The sequence below is a fragment of the Mastigoproctus giganteus genome, chromosome 6 (assembly GCF_048544385.1).
Source record: "Mastigoproctus giganteus isolate SK-2022 chromosome 6, ASM4854438v1, whole genome shotgun sequence".
Classification (NCBI taxonomy): domain Eukaryota; kingdom Metazoa; phylum Arthropoda; class Arachnida; order Uropygi; family Thelyphonidae; genus Mastigoproctus; species Mastigoproctus giganteus.
Window position 1 is genome coordinate 4433244 of NC_143580.1, and position 25865 is coordinate 4459108.

General features: G+C 38.1%; 1 protein-coding gene across 1 annotated transcript in view; it reads right to left on the minus strand.

The window, feature by feature from the left end:
* LOC150083829 (uncharacterized) overlaps positions 1-25865 on the minus strand; it is a 607249-nt gene that overhangs the window by 492834 nt on the left and 88550 nt on the right. Inside the window, exon 7 of the mRNA XM_090375392.1 lies at positions 19733-19795. Within this exon, the coding sequence (XP_090231518.1) occupies positions 19733-19795 (63 nt within the window). The remainder of the gene's footprint in view (positions 1-19732; positions 19796-25865) is intronic.

The following is a 25865-nucleotide window of genomic DNA, read 5'->3' on the forward strand; positions in this document are numbered from 1 at the left end:
TCTGTCTGTCTGTCTGTCTGTCTGTCTCTCTCTCTCTCTCTCTCTCTCTCTCTCTCTCTCTCTTGTCTAACTTCTTTCACTATCTTGGGGTACAATGAGAAATTTCATTTATTTATTTTATTAATAACTAAAATTAGATGCATACTTCTCTGTATACATTTGAAGGTTTATCTCAGTAAGTGAAATAAAAGTAACAACATGTAAATTGGCTAATTATATTAAATTTTAGTTTAAAAGCTATTTAATACATGAAATTTTCTTAATTTAGTTATTGATTAAGTTACTTTGATAATTATTCTTAAATAGTTAGTTATTAATAAACATTAAACAGGAAACAACCCACAGGAAAACAATGCTATACAAGCTTTTTACAGGAAATTTAATTTAATAAAAAAAAAATCCAATGGCAAAATTTACGTTGTGTCGTGTTGGTTGGATTAAGGATTTTTCTAATGCATCAATCCCTTTAGTTACAGACTAGTTCATATAGATCTCTTTTTTATTGTGCATTATGAGTACACCCACACACACACACACACACAAAAAAAATAACACTACACCCTCCATTAAAGAGGTTTTTAAATGCTTTAATACTTCCACTGCTGAGTACATTGTACAGTGTATATTGTTGATATGTTCATGAACATGAATCAGCTTCATATAATGCCAATTATAATATCATTTGTGCACCTGAGGTGGTGTTGGCAAACTAGTAGCAAGAATCTAGCAGCTACCATGTGATGACGGTGTCAGATGATCAGTAATAGGACTTGAGTGGAAATAAAAGTTCCCTGAAATTAAAAAAAAACAGTATTTTTGTTTGAATCTGCAATTAAATGTATTAGGCATGATAAATGGTGATTTTCCTTGGTATCCTCCCCAACCAATTTGACACTGAACAGTATCAAGAAACCTGTGGCTGCCATTTTATAGTGGATTAGTAACAGGATCAAGTTGGAAACAAAACTCTCAGTGAAAATAAAAGTATTTTGTTGGTATCTATGAGTAAGTGCACTGACCACTTTGGTAAGGCACTGAGGAAGGCAATGAAGCCATTAGTGGGAAAAACTTGAGCCTATCACTTGACACTGAGTGTCGATTGCGAGCGATAAAAGACTGTTATTTGGCAGATTTTATCATGATTAGAACTGCCTTTTCACCTCAGATAAAACAGAATCTGTTTACTGTGATTTTCATTAAAAAAAAATCTTCCAGCTATCCTAAATCCTAATCCAGTTTCATCACTTTTGATGTCAACAGTTTGCTGCATCCATTTGCTTGTAAATAAGAACAGTTTAACAAAAATATTCCAATTACAAATGACAAATCCCTTTTCTACACCTTTAACTAATAACTGAAAAAACATTTCATACAACCATAGTAGAACTAATACCACCACATTAAACAATTTTGCATGGCATCTGTGGGGAATGTCAACGATAAAAGTGCTAAAGAATAAACATTGCAATCTAACTGCAACCTGGGGTGGACATTGCAACCCAGGGTAAACGAGATCTATCCAGTTATATTAAAGGAGGCAGCAAAGGAAGTAAGCACACCCTTAGCCATAATTATGAGAGCTTCTTTGGACTCAGGGGAGGTATCCATGGACTGGAGATGTGCAAATGTGACCCCAATTCACAAAGAAGGATCAAAGGGCAACAAAAGTAATTATAGACCTGTTAGTTTAACTTCTGTTCCAGGAAAATTAATAGAGGCACTGGTTAAAGAAGCACTGCAGGATCATCTAGACAAGACTTCAGTTATAGCTCGGACACAACATGGTTTTGTTAAGGGAAAGTCTTCCTTGACCAATTTGATTGGATACAATGATGTGGTCACAAAGGAACTGGATGCAGGGAATAACTTTGATATCATATATTTGGATCTTAGAAAAGCTTTTGATACTATTGCACATGGAAGACTGCTGCACAAATTGGAGCGGCGTTGCATTGGAGGCAAATTGCTGCTATGGATAAAGGGATGGTTGAGTGGGAGAAGACAGAGAGTGGTAATCAATGGACACTGCTCATTGTGGACTAATGTTATTAGTGGAGTCGCTCAGGGTTCAGTATTGGGTCCATCGTTGTTTTCTGTATTTATAAATGATATTGATGATGGCATATCAAGCTTAATGTCCAAGTTTGCCGACGATACAAAGGTTGGCAGGGTTGTTAAGGACACTAATGACTGTACGCTGCTGCAACAGGATCTAGAAAAGTTGAGCAGATGGGCTGAGAGGTGGCAAATGAAGTTTAACATTGACAAATGTAAAGTACTACATATTGGAAGCGGCAACCCCAGAGTGACATGTGGACATGTGGACATGTGTTTTTGTAATGGGCGGCACCTAGAACGTCAGTTCATCTCCGCCTCGTATCTCTGTGAAGAACAGTACCACTGTAGAAGGGCCAGAAATAAGTAGTGTATGTTTGTGTGTATTATGTGTGTGTTCTGTTGTTGTGTCTGACCGCTTGGCTACCCAGAATCATCAGTCACCTGGACAGATGATTCTGGGTACTCGTCCACACCACGGGAAGGTGGGCCAGTCTCAATGGAGCTCGCACTGTCTCAATTCGAGACTCTGACCCACCTGATGTTGGCAAAAGATGGGCCAGATTCCTCTGGGGGCCCACTCCAGAGGAGAGAAAAAAAAAAAAAAAAAAAGGATTTCCCGTGGTGTTAAAAAAAAAAAAATAAATAAATAAATAAATAAAATTAAATAAAATAAATAATAAACAAATAAATAAAAAATAAATGAATAAATAAATAAATAGAAAATAAATGAATAAACTAATAAAAAAAAAAAAAAAAAAAAAATTTGGGAATGTTGCTCCCTATTGAGTAGCTTCACCAGACAAAGAAGTAGAATTATTCGTATAACAAATTCTTCTTCTTGTGAAAACATCGGATGCAAACTGCTGAAGAGCAACATAAGAATTCTTGTCTCCCACCAGCAAAGTTTCATGCCCATGAGAGAGTGTAGAAACTGACGAACGAAGAACATCTCTAAAGTCATTATACAGCGGACATTCAAATAAAATGTGACTCCAATTTTCATTTTCCCCGCATTGACAAGCTTCCGTCCTAGAAAGACCAAAACGACATAGTTTTTCGTTAAGAGATCCATGTCCCGTTAAGAGGAAGGATGTATATAAATCCAAAGAGAACCAGACAGGTTTCTGCTTTACACAAAAGGTCACCTCAGGGAAAAAAGTCCTAGTAACAGATCCGACAGATGACGTATCCCAGCGTGTCTGCCATAGATTTATCATTTCATTCCACAAACGATTACGTTCTTGCTTAATATCTGAATTAATGTTCAGAACCAAACCCATAAATTCAGTTGATAGTTGGTTTTTTAACCTATAACAAAGACCTCTGTAAGCAACGTGAAGGTCCAATGGCAATACACCTGCAAGAACCTGCAGTGCAGAAGTTGAAACAGTACGACAAGCTCTTAACATACATAATAATATTGTGCGTTGCATAGTAGCCAACTTCAATCGAAATTTAACAGTTCTAAGCCTGTGAAACCATACACCTGCCGCATAAGTAGCCATAGGAAGGAATACGGCATTATAATAAATTCTCATGGTACGTCTAGAAAGTCCCCAGTCTGAACGAGAAATTTTTACAATAGCACCAGTGAATCTTCTGATCTTTGTTGTTACATTATTTAAATGAGAGACAAAATTAAGCTTTGAGTCGATTGTAATCCCAAGTAATTTAGTTTCAGAGACAAGTGGAATCCTGTTATTATTAATCTTCACTAAAGGGGGTCGTTGAGGGTTTAAATGTGATCCGAAGATCATCATTTTAGTCTTAGACAAACTTATTGTCAATTTATTATCCACTGTCCATTGAAATAAATTTTGTAAGACATCATTGGCATTACTTTCGATAGCAGATCTAGATGAACCATGAATTAAGATAGTGAGATCGTCGGCATAAGCGATGATTTTAGTGCTACTGAAACAACGGGAAATCCAATCCTGTAATACCATATTCCATATAAGAGGCCCTAAGATAGATCCCTGGGGACATCCTCGTGAGACTTCTCTAGACACCTCCTGAAATTTAGATTTCACTAAAATGTGACGATTACTGAAATAGCTTGCGAACAGATGGTACAGTTGCTGAGAGCATCCAGCTGATCGTAACCGTTCGAGAGCACTCTGCCACCATAGAGAATCAAATGCGCCCTCGAAATCAACAAAGGTAGCTAACGTGTACTTTGATGTTGAATTCTCAATGCTGCGAGCAAATTCAACAAGTGCATCTTCACAAGACTTCCCTACACAGAACCCGTATTGATTAGAGGACACCATATTTTTCGACTGAAGAAGATTAGTAACACGCAGAGTCATTAGGCGCTCTAGCAACTTCCCAAGATTTGGCAAAAGTGCAATAGGCCTATAAGATCTAGGATTTAATGCTGGTTTATCTGGTTTTTTAATCAGTTTTAAAAGCGCAATTTTCCACATTAGCATTAGCATTAGCATTAGTAGAGGCATTTGATGCAAGAAAGCAAGCTTATGCAGCATCAGCCAAAAAAAAAAAAAAAAAAAAAAAAAAAAGTAACATAAATAAATAAAAATAACCACTTCCACTTCACCCCTCTGTTCGTTCGAAATACCTGTCCAGCTGAGCCTTAAACTTATTTAGGCTATCAACTTCCACGACAAGGGATGGAAGTCTGTTCCACCCACCAACCACCCGCTGGCTAAAGGCAAATTTCCGCACATCTATCCTACATCTGTCTTTCCTCAATTTGAATTTATGCCCTCTCAGGTGATTTTTCTGAGCTAGAGGAAGAATCCCATCAGCATTGAGCATGCTCAAACCATTCAAGGCTTTGTACACCTCTATCAGGTGTACATATCAGGAAAGAGACCTTCTTGAAGACATTTATTAAAAAGTAAAAGCAGTACTTGTGGACGCAATTTGAAAAATCGCAAAATAAATGTATTTTCAACCAGATCTATCCCTGGACATTTCTTAATATTAATCTTTTTAGCAACAGAGGTTAACTCATCAATGGTAAATTCTTCTGTCTGAATATTGGTGGTATAAAGCGAATTTGCAACTCGAATATTTGAATGTACAACAGAATCAGTAGTTAGATCATCCACCGGGAATAGTCTGTCAAGAATAACATTAACTGTATTTATCCAATCAGTAGTCTCCAGGAAATCTTCTTTCACAGTGCCGTATACGTCTAAAGAGTGAATCTTATTACGAGCTATCTTATAAATAAGACCCCAAGGATTATCATTACCAGCACTGTGAACAAACTCCTTCCATGTTTCCCGTTTACGTGTGGCTATAGCCTTTACATAACGTTGTTTGAGTAAAATGTATTGAGAGTAAAAATAAGCTACTTCATCAGAATGCCAATCCCTACGTCGACGCTGATATTTTCGACGGGCTTGATGTACCTTTTTCCTTAAAGAAGACAATTCTGTGGTCCACCAGGAACAGGTCTTTAAACTAATCTTTTTCTTGCTGGCCGATTTGTAAGAGGCCTTAAGTAATGACTGGCGTAATAAGGCAGCAATTCCAGCAGCCGTAAAAGAGTGAAGAGACGAAAAGTCTTGTTCAGGGAAATCTGCAGAAATGGATGAGTCAAATAATTCCCAGTTTATATGATTTATAGAAAATCTGACTAAAGCTGGCTGTAGTAAAAATTGATCTCCAGGTTTAGAAAAATCAGTAACAACAAAAAATAGAACCCGATGATCACTTGTTGTCCAATCAGTAATCACCATCCAATCACGAACAATTGCTTTAAAATTAAAATTAGTTAATGTCACATCAATATTTGATTCTCCAACAGAGCTGGAAAAGGTTGTTACTTCTTGAGGTAGGTTTATTACATTTAAGCTGTTATTAATAATAAATTCCTCCAACATATGACCACGACGATCACTTCCATTACTGAACCAGAGTGGAGATTTAGCATTTACGTCAGAAGTTATTAAGACATTCTGTGGACCCAAGAAATTTAAAGTTGTTTCTAGATAATTCAGGGATAAATTAAAATCTTCTGAGGGAGGGCAATATAGAGAAATTAAATAAAAATTCAAATTCAAATATGTAACCAAAATACAAGTAGCCGTTCTATTGCATAAACCATTGATTATAGTGATATCAAGCTGACTATTTAACACCACAATACATGTTTTAAGTTCCTCAGAGACCGGTTGAATTATACGGGCAGTGAGTGGAAATCCCGTTACCTTTGGAGTATATGCAGGTTGCACTTTAACAGTATAAGGCTCTTGAATTGCAATAATATCAATAGCATTTTGCTCAGCAGACACTCGAATTTCGTCCGATACTGCTCTAGAACGCTGACCGTTAATTTGCATAATCCTAATACCAGCAAGCAAAGACACAGGAGAATCAGCAAGAACATTATTATCTCCAATAACAGCTCCATCTCCGGGAATAAAACTTCTATTGGTATTATTATAACTATTATTCATTGGCGGTCCTTAATCGTGCCGTCTGTAATGCCTGTAAGTACTCGGGACACGTGCCGTCCCTAACCGAGTGCTGATATTCCTTCCTACGTCTCTTACAGTTGATACAACTAGGTGGCTCTTCCTTAAATGGACACTCATTAAATACGTGCCCACTTCGAGCACAATGTCCACAAGACGGGGACTCATGCGAACAATATTGGGTAGTATGTCCATACCCAAGACACAGAAAACATTTAGTGACTATCGTATAAGGACGGTGCTTGTGAGAACTCCAAGTCAAAAACAACCTGTCCAGGGAGGACACATATTTATAAATTTTAGGTGAGAAGCTAACAACCCAATGAACTAGCGATGACGACCTGGCCTGAGTAGTAAAACGAAAAACTGTTTGTTGCTTCACTTCTTCTAATGTGAAACCGTAATCTATCAAGTTCTTGTTATAAAGATTATCCACAATATCGTCCTTTGAAAGATCCCGTGGGACGTCATAAATTATGACTGATGGATTACCTTTACGAGGAACGCCAGTGATCACTCCAGCTTCGGAAAACGCCGCCGTTGAAGTTAAGCAGTCCAAATCTGATTTCGTAGCTGTTTCCACAACCACTCCTCGATTGCGAACAAGTCGCAAAGATTTCACTTTTACATTCTTCAAATCATTTTTAAGAGTTGTTGTAACTACATTTTTCACATCAGAACTTGTTTTCAGGTCACTGTTATCTGAAGCTCTAATTATTAGAACATTATTAGAATTATTAGATGATTTAATAAGATCACTAGAAGAAACACCCTTCTCAATAGTAGCCTTCACAGTATCAGCATAGGTACGCACAGGCTCTTGTGAATGTAACCTATCCGTCAGGAACTCATCTGTATCTACACCTGACTTTGGTTCATCCTGTTGAATGTGTTTGCCGGAGACCACAGATAAAGTTTGTAACACTGTTTGTAGCAATTGGGCTCTTTTATCAATTTCCTCATTAATGGCTTTTAATCTCTCATTTTCTATCAATAGTGCAGTTGTTACAGTCTCCAAATTACACCATTTATCCATAATGATATCCCCATTTTTTTTAGTCACCTTATTAGCCTCTCCGAAAAGAAAACTTGTGATATCTTTTCGCATTTTAGAAATAACCGAATATACAGAGGACGCATCTTGAATATTATCACACTCCTCAGTTATTCTACTCGCATAATTTTCACATTCATCAGTCATTGTACTTGAATCTGTATTCAAAATAGGGGTGGGAATAGACCCAATCCCCTCCACTTCAAATAACTCACCACCTGTGCTCTGCTCTCGTATTAACTGAGCCGCGGGTCTTAACTGCTCGTGACCAATACTTTTGGAATATACAAACTCACCTAACCTTCGTATATCGCCATGAGATTGAGGAATTTTAGGTGGGAGTAGGGGTGAAGTATCCTCTCCCTCCCCGCTGGATCTGTCTAAAGATCGTTTACCATTAGGATTTCTATCTTCCATAATTCTTTGATATCAAAAACTCACAAATAGATTAATATTAGTAGTATTAAATAAGCAACTTCCAACTATATTAGTAAAAACAACTACAGTATTTCAATAATTCTAACTTCTAAATCCTGTGTTCTTGAACAATTCCTTTTAGGTTCAACGCAAAAAAGGAAAACTGATTTACGTTTCCCGCCAAAACTAGATCCGCCGACGACGATCTTTACCACATGGCAGCCATATTGGCTCTGCCGATGTGGTAAACCACACTCACTTAATCAGATAGCTGTCTTTGTATCACAAAGCTAAGTAATATTTCACCTTGAAACTGTTAATAACACCTAAAGAAATACTTCCACAGTCAGATCACAATAAACCAAAGATACGATCGACAATGCAGGAGCTAGCAGCAAAACAACCCCAGAGTGACATATAAACTCTGTGGTACTACACTGACAGTGGTAGAGAATGAAAAGGTTATTGTTATTTTGGTTTTTAGGAGCATTAGCAACTAAGGCCATATTGCTCCGGCATATGCGGTGTTCATTCCTTGACCTTTCCGCATCCTCCGTATTTGGTGGTGATGGGCTCGAACCACGGTCTAATCAAGAAGCGTATGCTACGCACTGCTGCCCCTTCCCACCTGGCTACGGAGGCGCCAAATGAAATGAAAAGGACCTGGGGGGGGGGGGTAATTGTGCAGGCAGATACAAAGTTTTCTGAGCAGTGCAGACGGTCTGCAAGAGTAGCTCATGGTGTCTTGTCAATGATATACAGGAATTTTTCTAGCAGGGATAAGGAGGTGATCATCCCCTTATATAAGGCAATGATCAGGCCACACCTTAGTACTGTATACAGGTCTGGAGGCCTCATTTTAAGAAGGATGTAGAGCTGTTGGAACGAGTACAGAGAAGGGCAACAAGATTAGTGAATGGAACAAAGGGTTGCTCTTATGAAGAAAGGCTTAAATTTTGCAAATTACAGTGTCTGGAGACTAGGCACCGGCGAGGTGACCTGATAGAGGTGTATAAAGCCTTGAATGGTTTGAGCATGCTCAATGCCGATGGGACTCTTCCTCTTGCTCAGAATAATCACCTGAGAGGGCAAAAATTCAAATTGAGGAAAGACAGATGTAGTATAGATGTGCAGACGTTTGCCTTTAGCCAGCGGGTGGTTGGTTGGTGGAACAGACTTCCATCCTTTGTTGTGGAAGTTGATAGCCTAAATAAATTTAAAGCTGAGCTGGACAGATACTTGGAACGAATGGTGGGGTGATATGAGAGCGTGTTTTTTTTGGCTGATGCTGGATAAGCTTGCTTTCTTGCATCATATGCGTCTACTAATGCTAATGCTAAACTAAATTTAAGTTATATGGGTGGCAGGGCTCAAAAAAGCTGGAGTTGAGTGCTTATTTTTAGCTCAGGATGATATACTTATTTAAAAAATTAAATCTAACTGTATAGTCAAGTTTAGTTTTTAAACATGCACCAGAACTTGCACCTGATTCCATGGGCACTGGCAGAATATTTTGAAAAGTGGTGCAAAAAAAAAAAAAACACTACAGTAGAATGTCGGTTATCTGAACTGTAAATTATTGGAACCACTGCCGCTCCAAAAAAATAAAATTACAGTATTCACTTTTAGTGTACTGTGTGGTTGCTGTGCTGAAATATTATTCCTGCCTCTTGATGCATTCATTTCCAATTATTTATTCGAATATATGTGCAGTATAGCATAGAAATAGTCTTTATTTGTCATTACAGGAGTTAAAAATCAAATGTTGACTTTAACTATTGTGTGTATCCAGGACAGTCTCCTGTGAACTTCTTGTGTCATTGTCTGTTGTACCACTGTCTGTTATGACCACGAGAGTGTGGGGGGGGGGGCAGTGGTTGGCTTTTACTCAGTCTGCTGTGTGAGCCACTGCAGTGCAAGGTTATTTCAGGCATTTTCACTGAATGTTCGAGTTTTTGTTCGTGGCTATTTCAAAATGAAATATTGTGTCATTTTGCTTTTTAATTTTAATACTGCTGCCCCTCTGTGTTAATAATGACATCTACAGACAAAAGAAACCGCAATGTGTTGTCAACAGAAGACAAGATAACAATTATTAGTAGACAGGGAAAGGGTGAAACTTGTGTATCTCTTGCTAAGATTTTTAATGTTGGTAAACCAACCATATCTGACATAAAGAGCAGAAAAAATGAAATTTTGAAGTTTACTTCAAAGTTAGACAATGAACATGGCTCTTAAAAAAAGGAAAACTATGAAAAAAGCTAGTGATGAGAAATTAGAAGACGCTATTAATTTTTGGTTTCTACAAAAGAGAAGTCAAGGCGAGCCTATTTCTGGACCTCTGTTATGCACAAAAGCATTAGAATTGAATCAAAATTTTAAAAGCTCATCTAAATTTAAAGCCAGTACAGGATGGATGAAAATTTTCAAATCTTGCCATGGTATATGGAAATTTGAAATTCAAGGAGAAGCTTTATCAGGTGATGTCCCTGAAGCAGAAGCTTTTAAAGAGTCTTTTCTGAAAATGGCAGAGGAAGAAGGTTTCCAAGAATAACATTTACAATGCAGATGAAACTGGTCTTATTTGGAAGTCACTCCCTTGTAAATCATTTGCATCACAATGAAAAATGGCTGCTCCTTGTTTCAAAGCTAACAAACAGCGTGTTACAGTTATGGTGTGTGCAAATGCAAGCAGACAGCAAGTTTTACCATTGTTGGTGATTGGGAAATCCAAGATGCTTTAAAGGTGTAAAGTGCCTACCAGTACGAAATAAAGGACAGAGAAATGCTTGGTTGAATTCGAACATTTTTTTGGATTGGTTTAGATTTTATTCCAAATGTGAAGAGGCATCGAGAAAATGAGGGTAAAGCTGGTAAAATTTTGTTTATTATCAATAATGCACCATCCCACCCTCCTCTTTAAAAAATGAATTGATTTTTGACGAGAATTGAATTAAATTGACGAGAGCTTCATTGTCATGTTTTTACCACCAAATGTTATAGCTTTCCTGCAGCCAATGGATCAAGGTGTTATAAAAAAACTAAAAAAAAAAATTTACAAAAAAACAAGCCTTGTTTGTTGTTGTTTGTTATTTGGTTTTTAGGAGCATTAGCAACTAAGGAAGGATATTGCTCCGAGATATGCGGTGGTCATTCCCTGACCTTTCCGCATCCTCCATATTTGGCAGTGACGGGCTCGAACCCCGGTCTAATCAAGAAGCGTGTGCTACGCACTGCTGCTCCTTCCCACCTGGCTACTGAGGCGCCAAGCCTTGCATCACTTGCTGCTACCAGAGGGAGATGAAGAGAGCATGGCTGAGTTTTCAAAGAAGCTCAATGTTAAGGATTGTTGTGGGAGAGAAATCTGAAAAAGGCATGGCATAAACTTTGGGGTGCCGCGTCTTTATTCAAATATTGCACATGTGTGCAATATTTGAATAAAGACGTAAATGAGATTGTAACTTTATTTCAAGTTTTCCGAGTGTGGATAAGATGATGCAGAGGCATGGTTAAACAATGATCCTGACGATCCTGGTTATCCATATTTTAACTGAAGAAGAAATTGTTTCATTAGTCCAGGATGAAGAACATGCTGCCTTTAACCAAGGTGATTCTGATGGTGAAGAAGAAGAAGAGGGAGCTAACCCACTCACATAGAGCCTTCACTGGCTAGAAACTGCAATGGCATGGTGTGAGCAACTGTCTGAATGCAGTTCTACAGAGATATTGCTAATAAAGAGGATGAGAGACCTCGCCGTGAAAAAATGACAATCTTTCATGGTTCAAAGAAAAATTCAAGATTACATATTTTAAAAAATAAATCTTCCCAAGATTCATTATACTCTTGTGTGCAATTACTTGTGTTTGTTTATTTCTGTTTATGTAAAAAAAAGTGTAGTTTATAGTTGAAACCACGTAAAATAATTAGGTAAGTTCAAAATAAATGTAATATATAATATAATAGACAGAGGGTGGAAATCAATGGGTGCTGCTCTTCGTGGACTAATGTTATTAGTAGAGTCCCACAGGGTTCGGTGTTAGGTCCACTGTTGTTTTGTATATTTATCAATGATATTGATGAAGGTACATCAGGCTTAATGTCGAAGTTTGCAGATGATACAAAGGTTGGCAGGGTTGTTAATGACAGTAATGGCAGTGTGCTACTGCAACAGGATCTAGATAATTTGGGCAGATGGGCTAAGAAGTGGCAACTGAAGTTTAACCTTGACAAATGCAAAGTACTGCATATGGGTAGAAGTAACCCCAGAGAAACATACCAACTGTGTGGAACTACACTTAAGGTGGTAGAAAATGAAAAAGACCTGGGAGTAATTGTGCAGTCAGATATGAAGTTTTCTGAGCAATGCAGACAGGCTGCCAGGGCAAGTCATGGGGTTTTGTCAATGATATATAGGAATTTTGCTAGCAGGGAGAAGGAGGTGATTGTCCCTCTGTATAAAGCAATGGTCAGGCCATGCCTTGAGTACTGTGTACAGGTCTGGAGGCCTCATTTTAGGAAGGATATAGATTTACTTGAGCGTGTACAGAGAAGGGCAACAAGATTGGTGAGGGGAATGAAGGGATCCTCTTACCAAGAGAGGCTTAAGTTCTGCAAATTGCAGTGGCTGGAGACTAGGCACCTGCGCAGTGATCTGATTGAGGTGTATAAGGCCTTGAATGGGTTGAGCATGCTGAATTCTGATGGGATCCTTCCACTTGTTCAGATTACGAACCTAAGGGGGGCACAAATTCAAATTAAGAAAAGACAGATGTAGAATAGATGTGCGGAAATTTGCCTTTAGCCAGCGGGTGGTTAATTGCTGGAACAAACTTCCATCTGTCGTTGTGGAAGTTGACAGGTTAAATAAATTTAAGGAGGAACTGGACAGGCATTTGGAGGGAATGGTGTGATTTTTTTTTTTTTTTTTGGCTGATGCTGCATAAGCTCATACACTTGCTTTCTTGCATCATATGCCACTACTACTACTACTATACATTGTTTCTTCAAAACGTTCTGGTTATTATTTACAACCCATTTCTTAAATCAATTATTTTTTATAATACTTCATATTTCAAAATACAATAGCAATAACCTTGAGTACAATAATTTAATTGTACGCCTAATTACACTTTGTTTCGTATAAACTGGGTATTCACATGTATGTTTGATTATCCCAACTATTTGATTAACCGAACCAACCTTGGTACCAATTAGTTCAGATAATCGACGTTCTACTGTATTACATTAGGGTAACCTGATAGGTTATTACATATACCCATGTGTATTATGTCTGTAAATTACGTGTTCTCTGGTCGATTTGCCTGTTTCTCGGATGAAAAAACACGTTTCTGGAGAAAAAAACCTTGCTATCTACACCTAAGACCGACTAACTCATCGGAGTAAAAAAAGCCCATAAAAGTTCCTTGTGTCATCGACGGGATTCGGATCCAGGCCTTTTCCACTTGGTGTGGGGAGGATGGTGATGATACCACTGTGCTACCTTCAGTCTGTGTGGGTAGCACAGTGGTGATGATACCACTGTGCTACCCACACAGACTGAAGGTGGTGAATGTGGGAATAAATATTTTGATCAACAAATTTTCGAATACATGCAATATCTTAATTAAATCAAGTTTTATTAATTTACGTGTACAGCCAAGTCAACGTTTCGTGATTGGTGGGAGAGAAAGTACTGTGCAGACTGTGAGTACATTTGGGCAGAGTGAAAACGGCACGAAATTTCATTGGCAATGAAGATTTTATAAATTCAATTATATCAAACTATATTTGCAGAGAAGCCAAGAAGATTGCAATTTTTATTTAAAGATAATGACGAAAATTAACAGTGTCTGTTTTGCAAGAGTTATTTTAATTTTGTTCTTGTTTTGATAAATTATTGGACTTAATATTTTAGGTTTTTTGTAGAATTTTCATGTTTCAATAAATTAATGAGAATGTTAAAAATTGCTTATCACTTCGACATCCAAACGTGGTGCACTTGCACCACCTTGCACCATACTGCCGGTGCCCATGTTTGATTGCAAACACATTGCTACCACTGGAATTTTAGCACCAAAATCTATTGTAAGTAGGCATTAGGGATAAGTGGCTGGTGGCAGCAAAGCATTCACAGAAATATCACTCTTTGATTCTTCAATTTTGGTTCTTCCTATCACTGTGATGCAGAATTCACCAAGTGTAGGATCTTGAAGTGCAAAATTTCAATATTTTTTTTTTTATGAAAACCACAAACACGAGAGGTATTAGAACCTGTAGTCCTTAGTACCAGTGCTTGGGTTGGAGGTTAAGAAGATGAAAGATGTTTGTTGACATTAGACTTGAACTTCTGTAGACTAATTTTCAGGAAATACGTATGAAGGGAATTATAGAAGCAAATTCAGAAGAACAGTGCCCATGGAAGTATCTGTAGAAGAGGCATGCAGCAGAAACAGTACATCTATGAGACAGCGAGTGGAGAGACTCTGTTAGAGAGGAGTCATTAATTAACCTAATTACCCCCCTTCTGAATGAAATCAAGAAGCCTGAGAGAGGTTTTGGGGGGCACCACCCCAGATGTGGGAACAATATTCCATTGTAGGGCAGATTTGCGATTCGTACAGAGCGAACAGCTGTTTGTAAGAAAAGTAACACCGAGAACGAAAGAGAAAACCAAGTTTTTTAGATAGAGAGAAGACAATATTTGTAAAGTGCTGGTGCCAAAAGAAATTAGAAGTCAGGGTAATCCCCAAAAGAGATGTATCATTTTGTCTAGAAATCGGAGTATAACCAAAGATAAGCATAGGAGCAGAAGAATCCTTTTAGAAGAATTGAAATCAACTAAGCTGTCATTGCCCCACTTGAAAATTACCTGGAGATCGGCATTTAAGGAATTGGTGGCGGATATTCGAGAAGTTGAAACTGATTGAGCAGGGCAAGGTTTCACAAAATGGAAAGTGGAATGCAATGTGCTATCATCGGCAAAACTATGAATAGGATTTCCGGTCAATGGAAGAAGATCAGTGATATACAAGAGGAAAAGAGTTGGGGAAGGAACTGAACCTTGAGGGACACCAGCATTAGTGAAGAAGTTAGAAAACAGAGAGCCATCTACCATCAACCTCAGTGAGCGATCAGAGAGAAAACTGGATAACCAATTACAAAAAACAGTTGGCAAACCATAAGATGGAAGCTTGTTTAGGAGACCTTTATGGCCAACACGATCGAAAGCCTTTGAGATGTCAAGAGCAACTGCTTGTGTTTCACCAAACTTTTCCATTGAATTTGTCCATAAATGAGTAACATAAGCTTGAATATCACCAGTGGATTAACACTGAAGGAATCCATACTGGAGATTGTTGATCAGATGGAAGGTTTCTAGGTAGTTTAAGAATTGGCAGTTAATTCGTTTCTCCATTACTTTAGAAAGAGTTTTAGTTTCACGGAAGACCACAGGAGGCATTGAATGGAGCATGTTGGGAATAGTGGGAGTTTTACCAAGATCATTAATACATGAGTTGGAAGAAAAATGGTATGCTAGCAGGAAAGCTTTATCCTTGGCTGAAGTGACAAAAGAACCATCTCGTTTTGACAGAGGTGGGAGCAGAGATTGGCAAAAGCTGTGGCCAATAGCTTTGGCAAGAGACCAGAATGCTCGGCTACCATTAGGGCAAGAAGCAAGTTTTTTTCTACTCTTAGTCTGTTCAAAATTTAGTTTGGACTGATTAATAACTGCTTTAAAATTGTTGTGAGCTTTTATGTAGGCATAAAATGAAACTGAAGAATTGGAAACAAGCCAATTAAAATATGCAACATTCTTCTATCGAACAGCCTTAGCACATTTATTGGAAAACCAAGGTTTAGATAAAGGAAGAGATGAGATTTTAAAGTGGAGTGTGGAATAAAGATTCCTATAAGAATAATTTCACTGACATGATCTGAGCAAACGTTGACATCAGAAGTTTTGAAACAGTAATCCGACCAAGGAAAAGAAATCGTGCAGGTCATCCCATTTTGCATTCTTGTAATGCCAAACAATACAATGTTGGGAACAGCAGTAGTAGTAGTAGTGGCATGTGATGCAAGAAAGCAAGTGTATGAGCTTATGCAGCATGAGCTAAAAAAAAAAAAAAAAAAATCACACCATTCCCTCCAAATGCCTGTCCAGTTCCTCCTTAAATTTATTTAACCTATCAACTTCCACACATCAGATGGAAGTTTGTTCCAGCAATTAACCACCAGCTGTCTAAAGGCAAATTTCCGCACATCTGTTCTACATCTATCTTTTCTTAATTTGAATTTATTCCTCCTTAGGTTCGTAATCTGAACAAGTGGAAGGATCCCATCAGAATTCAGAGTGCTCAACCCATTCAAGGGTTTATACACCTCAATCAGATCACCGCGCAGGTGCCTAGTCTCCAGCCACTGCAATTTGCAGAATTTAAGCCTCTCTTGGTAAGAAGATCCCTTCAATCCCCTTACCAATCTTGTTGCACTTCTCTGTACACGCTCAAGCAAATCTACATCCTTCCTAAAATGAGGCCTCCAGACCTGCACTCAGTACTCAAGGTGTGGCCTGACCATTGCCTTATACAGAGATAAAGGCTCCATTGGAGCCTTTATCTCTGTATAAGCCTTTATCTCATGACCATTGCCATGAGATAAAGGCTCCATCGGAGAAGAGACAATCACCTAGTTGTATCTGAGGTGCCTAAAGGACCACTCACTTCGACTGTTTGTGAGAAAAAGATCAAGTGTGTTGGCTGTATGGTTAGGATTGTCCGGTATCTTTGTAGGTAAATGAACAATCTGTGCAATCTCGACCAGCTGGGTCGGCGTGACTAGAAAACAGAAGCCAGCTGAAGTTGTGAACATTAAAATTGCCAAGGAAGATTACCTCACTGTTGGGAAAGTTGGACTGGAGAAAGTCAAGTTGCAAAGAGAAGAAGTCAAAGAGCTCCAAGTGATTAGTGGAGTTGGGAGAATGGTAGAGACAACAGATGAATTTGATAGAATGAGGTAGAGAGATTTTAAGCCAGAGATCAAAAAGAGGAGATTCCAAATTACCAAGTCTCTGACAGGAATATCGGAATGGACATGTGCACAAGTGCCACCTTTGAGGCAAAAGGAATCATACAGCGAATAATTTGGGCAACTGAGATGAACAGTAGTTGAATCAATCGATAACTGAGATTCTGTCAGAAAAAGTACATGGGGTTTGGCAGAAGAGGCAGAATGCTAATCTCAATGACGTCCATTTCCACTGCAAGTGGAAATGGACGTCATTGAGATTAGCATTGAGACCACATACATTTGTGAAATGAACTAGGAAAAGTTTGGGAGGTTTAGATCTTTTCGCAGATAAGCTTACTCTATTAGTTTATAACAATTCATGGTGTATTCAATAGAAAGAAAAGGTGGGGGGGACATGCTGTATAAAGTAATGAAATATTTGGATATGGCGTACATGGTAAGAATATACCCAGATTCTTGACCTAACATAGCCTCAACAATTCCACCCCCCCCCCCTGCATACACACTACTCGGACTCTCTCCAGTCACTATCTGGCAGAGTAGAGGTAGCAAGATTATACACTAGCTGATCTGCAAACCTCCTAAAGAGTTACCAATAGATTCGGTCCGGTGTACTAACTAGCGGCCGGCCTGCGAACAACGTTTTAGAGCTGTACTCTCGAAATATAAGGAAGATTGGATCTCGTCATGATGTTCGTCATAACCTCAAAAGTCATCAGTCATACTGCCCAATGGAAGAGGTGGGGAAGGGTTGACTGGAACTTAGCTCTGGAGATTAACATGGGTTCCACCACTTCAAGCCTCCAATAAGCAAAGTGGTGGCATTGCACCACTTGATGAGAGTCATCTAATACCTAGTATTGCCTGGTAACACAGAGGGGTGGCATTCCTCCATGTGGTGTGGGTGCCACACCTCAACCCCTGCTTACGTTGGTTCACACCTGGGTGGTCACCCACAGTGTGCTTGTGCATGGAGGTTATATCCAGGATTACTAACAGTCCCACCATCGTGAAGGTGCAAGCAGAGGATTTGACTGTCACAGACCGTCCGGACTTCACCGAAATTGGGTGCACTTGACTCGAATGTCACCCGAATATCAGTTCCAACAGCATTTTAGACTTCCAGGTAGCAAGTAAAGCTTGTTTGGCATGTCTGTGACAACCTCAAGGACCAAGAATCAATATCTAATAATGGGGAAATTGTAATTATCTGTACAGTATGTAAATAGTGGCGGGGTACCAGGAAAGCTGCCTGAGACTAGCTAGTACCATAAATAAAAATAAAAAAAAAGTGTTGGATCATTTACCTATTAATAAAGAAGAAGAGAAACTTGGTTTAGACCATTGAGAGGCAGGTGGGTTTTAACCTATTGATGACTAGTCATTGTGATAGTAATTATGCTCAGTACAAGAGGAACTGCAGGTTAGGTCACCTGGTGCTTATTCTTGGTTTATCAATCAGTGGTGCAAAGCTACCATCCATGGAATTATGACTAAATGCCTCCAAGTCAGAATCCTGTTTGATCACTGCAATGATGGCATTCATGTTTCATGCATTGAAAAGCCGTGCTAGCTAGAGTTGCTTTTGTACTGTCATAACACAGCTACTCTGGAGATGAGCCAGATTACACATGTCATGGAGGCCATTAAGACCATTCAGGTAATGCTTCCAATGTTACACCATTCAAGTGTAATGTGTGGACAACAAATCTGCTTAGTACTCATACAGCTAACCAGCCAACCTAGACACAAGAACATCTGTGAACTCAAAAAAAGACAGACCACAGATGTCCTTGTGCTTCCTTGAAGCTTGTGGCTTCCTTGCTCTATATGGCCAATACTGTTTTTTTGTGGAATTATAAATATTTATAAATATTTCATATCAAATATTAAATATCCCTCCATGGCAGCCTAGTTAGCACAACATACTGACATCTGTCACTCACTTGAAAAGGTCTGGGTTCAATTCTATCAACAACTAGAGAAATTTCTAAAATCCTCTTCATTCAAGGCTGTGGTTATGTAGGGATTTTACTAGTGTTACTTTATTTTTTTTTTTTTCCCTCTCCATCCTGCACAACATGCAAATCAAGTTGTGAACCACACTTCTATAGACATAACATGCCAATACCAGATAAAATATTAACTATTTGATACTAAATATTATACTTAGTATATAGTACAGAATATAAGTAGTACTATAAATAATATGGTTATTTTACAGACTGGTACAAGGTATAGGTTAATAACACTCTGAACTATTAAATCAGATTGGTCAGTATTAAGCTACAATAATCAGTAGTCAGACATTCCAATTAGTGTCATCATTCCATGTGAAATTGTCAAGTAGGATATTTTAAGAAATATTTCATTATATTATAATGTCATCTGTAATTATGATTAAAAGTAGATCTGGCTAGAATATCGTGATTGGGATGGCATGATTGATTGGGAAATTGCTGTAGATGATTCTCTTGCAATTCACTGTTTTTGTTTGTTGTAAATACTTGAAAGAAAGTGGTAAATGAAGTGAGGGAAGGCGATATTGGTCATGCTTAGGTTTTTCTTTTTGTTTTTTCACTGATGCTACTTTAGTTACGGCATTTTAAGCATGAATGTTTAAAATGCCATAAATGAAGTATGCAAAGTTAAAATAACAGAATAGAAAAAAAAAAAAACATTATTCAAATAGCAAGAAAAAATCAAGTACTAAATACATACTTTTTCACCCTTTGCACCTGGAAGGCCTGGAGATCCTGGATAACCACGGGGACCAGCAGGACCCTATTAAATATTTTTTTAAATAATTGAAATTTACATTTGTGGTTGCAATATCTAATATAATAATAAGTCTAAACAATTAACTAAATATATTAAGGACTATAAATTTCATGAAAAAAAGGAAATGTAGTTGCAAGCATCTATGCTGCTTTTCTTCAACTAGAATTTAAAATATCCACTATTTAAATAAATCTTACGAATAGTTCAGGTTAAAAAAATTATTCACATTCATGAATGATCATCCATAGCAAACTGGTTAATTAAACAAGGGAAACTTCAAACAATTGTATGCAGAAGGGATGTGGTACACAGCAGCCACAGCACCATCAAACCGCGCCTCCGTAGCCAGGTGGGCAGGAGTGGCAGTGTGTAATACATGCTTCTTGATTAGACTGGGATTCGAGCCCATCACCAACAAATACAGAGGATGCTGAAAGGTCAGGGAATGACCACCACATATCCCCGGAGCAATATGGCCTTAGTTGCAAATGCTCCTAAAAACCAAATAACAACAACAACAACCGTAGCCAGGTGGGCAGGAGCAACAGTGCGTAGCACACGCTTCTTGATTAGACTGGGGTTCGACTCGTGACCATCAAATACGGAGGATGCGAAAAGGTCAGGGACTGACCACCGCATATCCCCGGAGCAATATGGCCTTAGTTGCTAATGCTCCTAAAAACTAAATAACAAACAAACAACCAACCATCAAACCAATCCTTAATTCTGAGGCACGCTCGTTATACTGAAGAAAAGTGATTATTTGTAACAGTGAAAACTTGTGGTTGGCCTCATCTCCTCTCAATCCTTCTTGGATAGTCTGAAGAATCACAGTGGAGCATCTCCATACTGTGCCCTTTTCAAGTACACCTCTACCTGTCCAACCAAAGCAAAGGCTATTACACATCTAGGATCTGGATGTCGATCTCAGGAAGTCTGTTCGAAATAGAGCATACAGACAGAAAATGCTCTGCAATCATTGGCCAAGACCACAACAGCCACTGCCCATCACAGTTTGATTTGCAGCCTTAGTCAATTATGCTAGAAGGTCCATGCACCAATTCATTCTGCATGTGCATCAGAGTCCACCTAACACTGTTCCTTAGACCTAAACTAATTTGGGCAGATCCACCCCTCCCCAAAGACCCGATAAATCAAGTTGTGATGTGCTATTATAACTTACTTACAGCCAAAGACTCAAAATCTATACTTTTCAGCCATGACAGTTATAATTTGACCTTCTTTTTTTTATTCTTTATAATTTATATTCTGTTTTAATGTATTATTTTCCAAAATTTAAATGAAAACTGCTGTATATAAAGTTAAAACAACAGAATAGAAAGAAAAACATGCAAACGGAAAGACAAACATACTGCATATACAGTAATTTTAATTTATTTAGTTTATAAGTTTTTTTCTAAGCATATATATCCTCATATTCTAATATTAACCTCTAGCCAATAAACTACGATGAGCTGTTGCAGCACATAGTTTGCTTGAGTACTTACTATTTATCTGTTACTGGCACAATATTGCCTAAGACGCCAATGCACCATAACACAAAACAACTATCTATATAAAGCAGACTCTCGATTTACTGGTATCGGATTAACTGGGAAGTGGATTAACCGGGACACTTAAAGACTCCAAATTAAAAAAAAAAAAAAAAAAACAGAAATCATAAAATTCAAGTAATAACTAAAATAAGTATAAACAGATGTTTTGCAAGTCGTAAACAAGTGACAAGAAGTGGCATTATAAGTCATCATTGGGATGCCTATTATCTTGCAACCCCTGCCGTCTTAACCCCCATCGCTCAAAAAAAAAAAATAAATAAATAAAAGGACCAAATGTTTAGTTTGTTTTAGTGTGTTGCGTCGCACAAAAAACAAATTTTACTGGCACAATAAGGCCTAAGACGTCAATGCACCATAACACAAACAACTATCTTGAGTACTTACTATTTACTTACTATATAACGAAACAAATTTGTTTCGTTATTTATGTCAGGGATGTCGATTTTTTTTTTTTTTATAATAACTATTTCTTTTTTTTTTTTTTTTTTTTTTAGTTTAGAAATCACGAAAATGATGGGCAAATGCAAGAGTTGGGCTTTCAATTAAACAAAAACTTGAAATTATTCAGAAGTTTGAAACAGTGCATCTATTAAATCTCTAATGAACCATTATAATGTTGGTGACCAAACCATAAGCGACATAAAAAATTAAGGGAAGCTATTAGATTTAAAACTGACATCATAAAAAATAAAGGGAAGTCTCATACTGGACATGCAGGTAGTGCATGATAAGTTTTTTTCGTAGATTGCTGAACGTTTTTCGATACAGTAAGCCCCTCACCTACGTTACATTATTTATATATTTTTTTATATGACTAGAAAGTGCAAACTGTTTTTACTGTTTTATGGCAGTGACCTCTGGAAATGAGCTTTAGTAAATGTGAGCTCGCTCGCTGGGGTGATAATAGTGAGTTCTCACTATTATCACCCCATATGTAGTACTTTCCCATATGTAGTACTTAACCCTGTGAAGTTCTTTTCAGAAAATTTAATTTTGACTGTTATCATGGTCCCAACTAAGTGACAGCGGTACTAGTAAATCTATCAAGAAAAGGAAAGTGATCGAGTTGGCTCAGAAAATCAAAATAATAAGGATATATGAAAATGGTCAAACATTAACAAGTATAGTGCAGAATTCAGATTTGTCAGTGGCAACAGTGAACACAATAAAGGAGAAAGACAGAATACAAGAAGTGGTCGGCACCAATGAGGGTCAACTATAATAACCAGAACTACGAAATACATATCAGTTTTTACAATACAATAACATCTGTTTTCTCTTCCTTTTCTGTTTTCTTTTCTTATGTGCCACTCTCGGTACTTTAGCATTAGTATTAGCATTAGTAGAGGCATATGATGCAAGGAAAGCAAGCTTATGCAGCATCATCCAAAAAAAAATAAAAAATAAAAAAAATACCACTTCACCCCTCCTTTCATTTGAAATACCTGTCCAGCTGAGCCTTAAATTTATTTAGGCTATCAACTTCCACAACAAGGGATGGAAGTCTGTTCCACCAACCAACTACCCGCTGGCTAAAGGCAAATTTCTGCACATCTATCCTACATCTGTCTTTCCTCAATTTGAGTTTATGAGGAAGAATCCCATCAGCATTGAGCATGCTCAAACCATTCAAGACTTTTACACCTCTATCAGATCACCTCGTCGGTGCCAAGTCTCCAGACACTGTAATTTCCAAAACTTAAGACTTTCTTCACAAGAGCAACACTTTGTTCCATTCACTAATCTTTTTGCCCTTCTCTGTACTCGTTCCAGCAGCTCTACATCCTTCTTGAAATGATGCCTCCAGACCCGTATACAGTACTCAAGGTGTCGCTTAACCATTGCCTTATACAAGGGAATAATCACCTCTTTATCCCTGCTAGAAAACTTCCTGTATATCACTGACAAGACACCATGAGCTACTCTTGCAGCCCATCTGCACTGCTCAGAGAACTTCATATCTGCCTGCACAATTACTCCCAGCTTCTTTTCACTCTCTACCACTGTCAGTGTAGTACCATAGAGTTGATACGTTGCTCTGAGGTTGCTGTTTCCCATATGTAGTACTTTACATTTGTCAATGTTAAACTTCATTTGCCACCTCTCAGCCCATCTGCTCAACCTTTCCAGATCCTGTTGCAGCAGCATAGCATCAGTAGTGTCCTTAACAACCCTGCCAACCTTTGTATCATCTGCAAACTTGGAAATTAAGCTCAATATACCATCATCAATATTATTTATAAATACAGAAAACAATAATGGACCCAACACTGAACCCTGAGGAACTCCACTAATAACATTTGCCTCCAATGCCACACTGCTCCAATTTGTGCAGCAGTCTTCCATGTGCAACAGTATCAAAAAAGCTTTTCTAAAATCCAAGTATATAATATCAAAGTTATTCCCTGCATAAAACTCTTTTGTGACTGCATCATAGTATCCAATCAAATTGGTCAGGTAAGACTTCCCCTTAACAAAACAATGCTGTGTCCGAGCTGCAACTGAAGTCTTGTCTAGATGATCCTGCAGTGGTTCTTTAACCAGTGCTTCCATTAATTTTCCTGGAACAGAAGTTAAACTCACAGGTCTATAATTACTTGTGTCAGCCTGTGATCCTCCTTTGTGAATTGAGTTCACATGTGCACATCTCCAGTCTATGGGTACCTCCCCCGAGTCCAAGGAAGCTCTCATAATTATAGCTAACGGTTTGCTTACTTCCTTTGCTGCCTCCTTTAATATATCTGGATAGATCCCATCCACCCCAGGTGCCTTTCTTGTGTTTATCTTCAACAATTTCTCCTCCACTTTACTCTCAGTTATTAAAAGATTAATTAGTTTACTGCCAGAGTTGAATACACCTCTGGAATTCCCCTCGCTGAATAACTCCTCATGTGTGAATGTCGAAGGAAAATATTCATTTAGTTTGTTAGCTACCTGAGCAGGATCATCAACAGTTGAACCATCGATATCAAGTGGACCAATCTGATTCAACCCCTTCCTTCTAGAGTTCACATAAGCAAAGAATTCTTTGCTGTTTTTCTTTGCGTCCGTTGCCAAAGATTTCTCGTAATCTACCTTCGCCTGCCTAACCTCCTTTGTAACTTGGTTACAGATCAACTTATATCTATCGTAGGCTTCTGTGTCACATGTTAATTTATATGTATCCCATGCATTTTTTTCTCTGCCATATGTCTCATTAGTTCGTCTGACATCCATTTTGGCCTAAGCCTTGAACAATATTTCTTAGTTGGTATGTAAAGCCTAGTAGCTTCCAAGATAAGTTCTTTTAATGCTTCCCATTTTGAATTTCCTGTTGGTAACATCATCAGTTGGTCCCACTGTATAGAATTTAAATACTGTCTCAGACCATCGTAGTCGCCTTTACGAAAGCAATAACCCTTCCCTTTACCCCTGATGGTAGTTACCTCTTTGAGTAAATCCCACTTCAGCACACTGTGATTACTGCCACCTAGTGGGTCATTTATCTGCAGATTCTTAATGTATGAAGCATCACTACTGATAAACAAATCAAGAGTATTACTCCCTCTTGTTGCCTCCCGAACATGCTGATGTAGAAAACAATCATCCAATAAATCCACAAAAGCCTTGCTAGTGTGTGAGTGACAAACCCACAAATTCCAGTCAATATCTGGGAAATTAAAATCCCCCATTATAAGACTCTCTGAGTCTTATAATGGGGGATTTTAACTGGCCCACTTTATTTCCCTGTACAGTTTCTTATTATAGTCATCAGAGTCATTAGGCCTATAGCACACTTCTACTCTCAATTTTGATCTCCCAATGCTTATGTCACACAAAACTGACTTGACACTGCACTGTCCAGCGATGTTGACTGGCTTCACTTCCTTGGATTTTATGTGTTTCTTAACTAATAGCATAACCCCTCCTCCCTTCCTATCCTGTCTATAGACGTTGTACTCCCCAAATTCCAGTTCTGCATTCCTTATATCTGTGTGACACCATATCTCTGATATCCCAACAATATCCGCCTTTGATGCTTTGAGCAATACCTCAAATTCATCAAATTTATTTACTAAACTCCTAGCATTGGTGTACACACAAGTATACATCACCTGTTTCTATTCTTAGGTACCCTAACACAACCCATGTGTTTACTTGTACCGCAATGACTCCCAGCAGTCTCTGAAATATCCTGCATCTTGTTTGCTGATGCTGCCTCAATAGCATCAGCAAATGTTCTTGCACCCTTTCTATTTAAGTGTATCGTATCTGGGTTCGAGAGTAGCCTGTGCAGCCGCAGCTATTTTGCAGCTCCTGGAGAAGAGAAGTTTTTTCTGATTTATTTTCTGTTTTATTAGCTTAAATTGGCATATTTACTTATTTTCTAGAGTAGTTTTATATTTCTAGTTACGATACTTAGTTTCAAGTTTAACTTCATAGAGATTTTGTGGGGATTACTTTGTATCGGTAACGGTATCAAATCCACGTGTTACAAATTGCAGCTCCGTTGAACC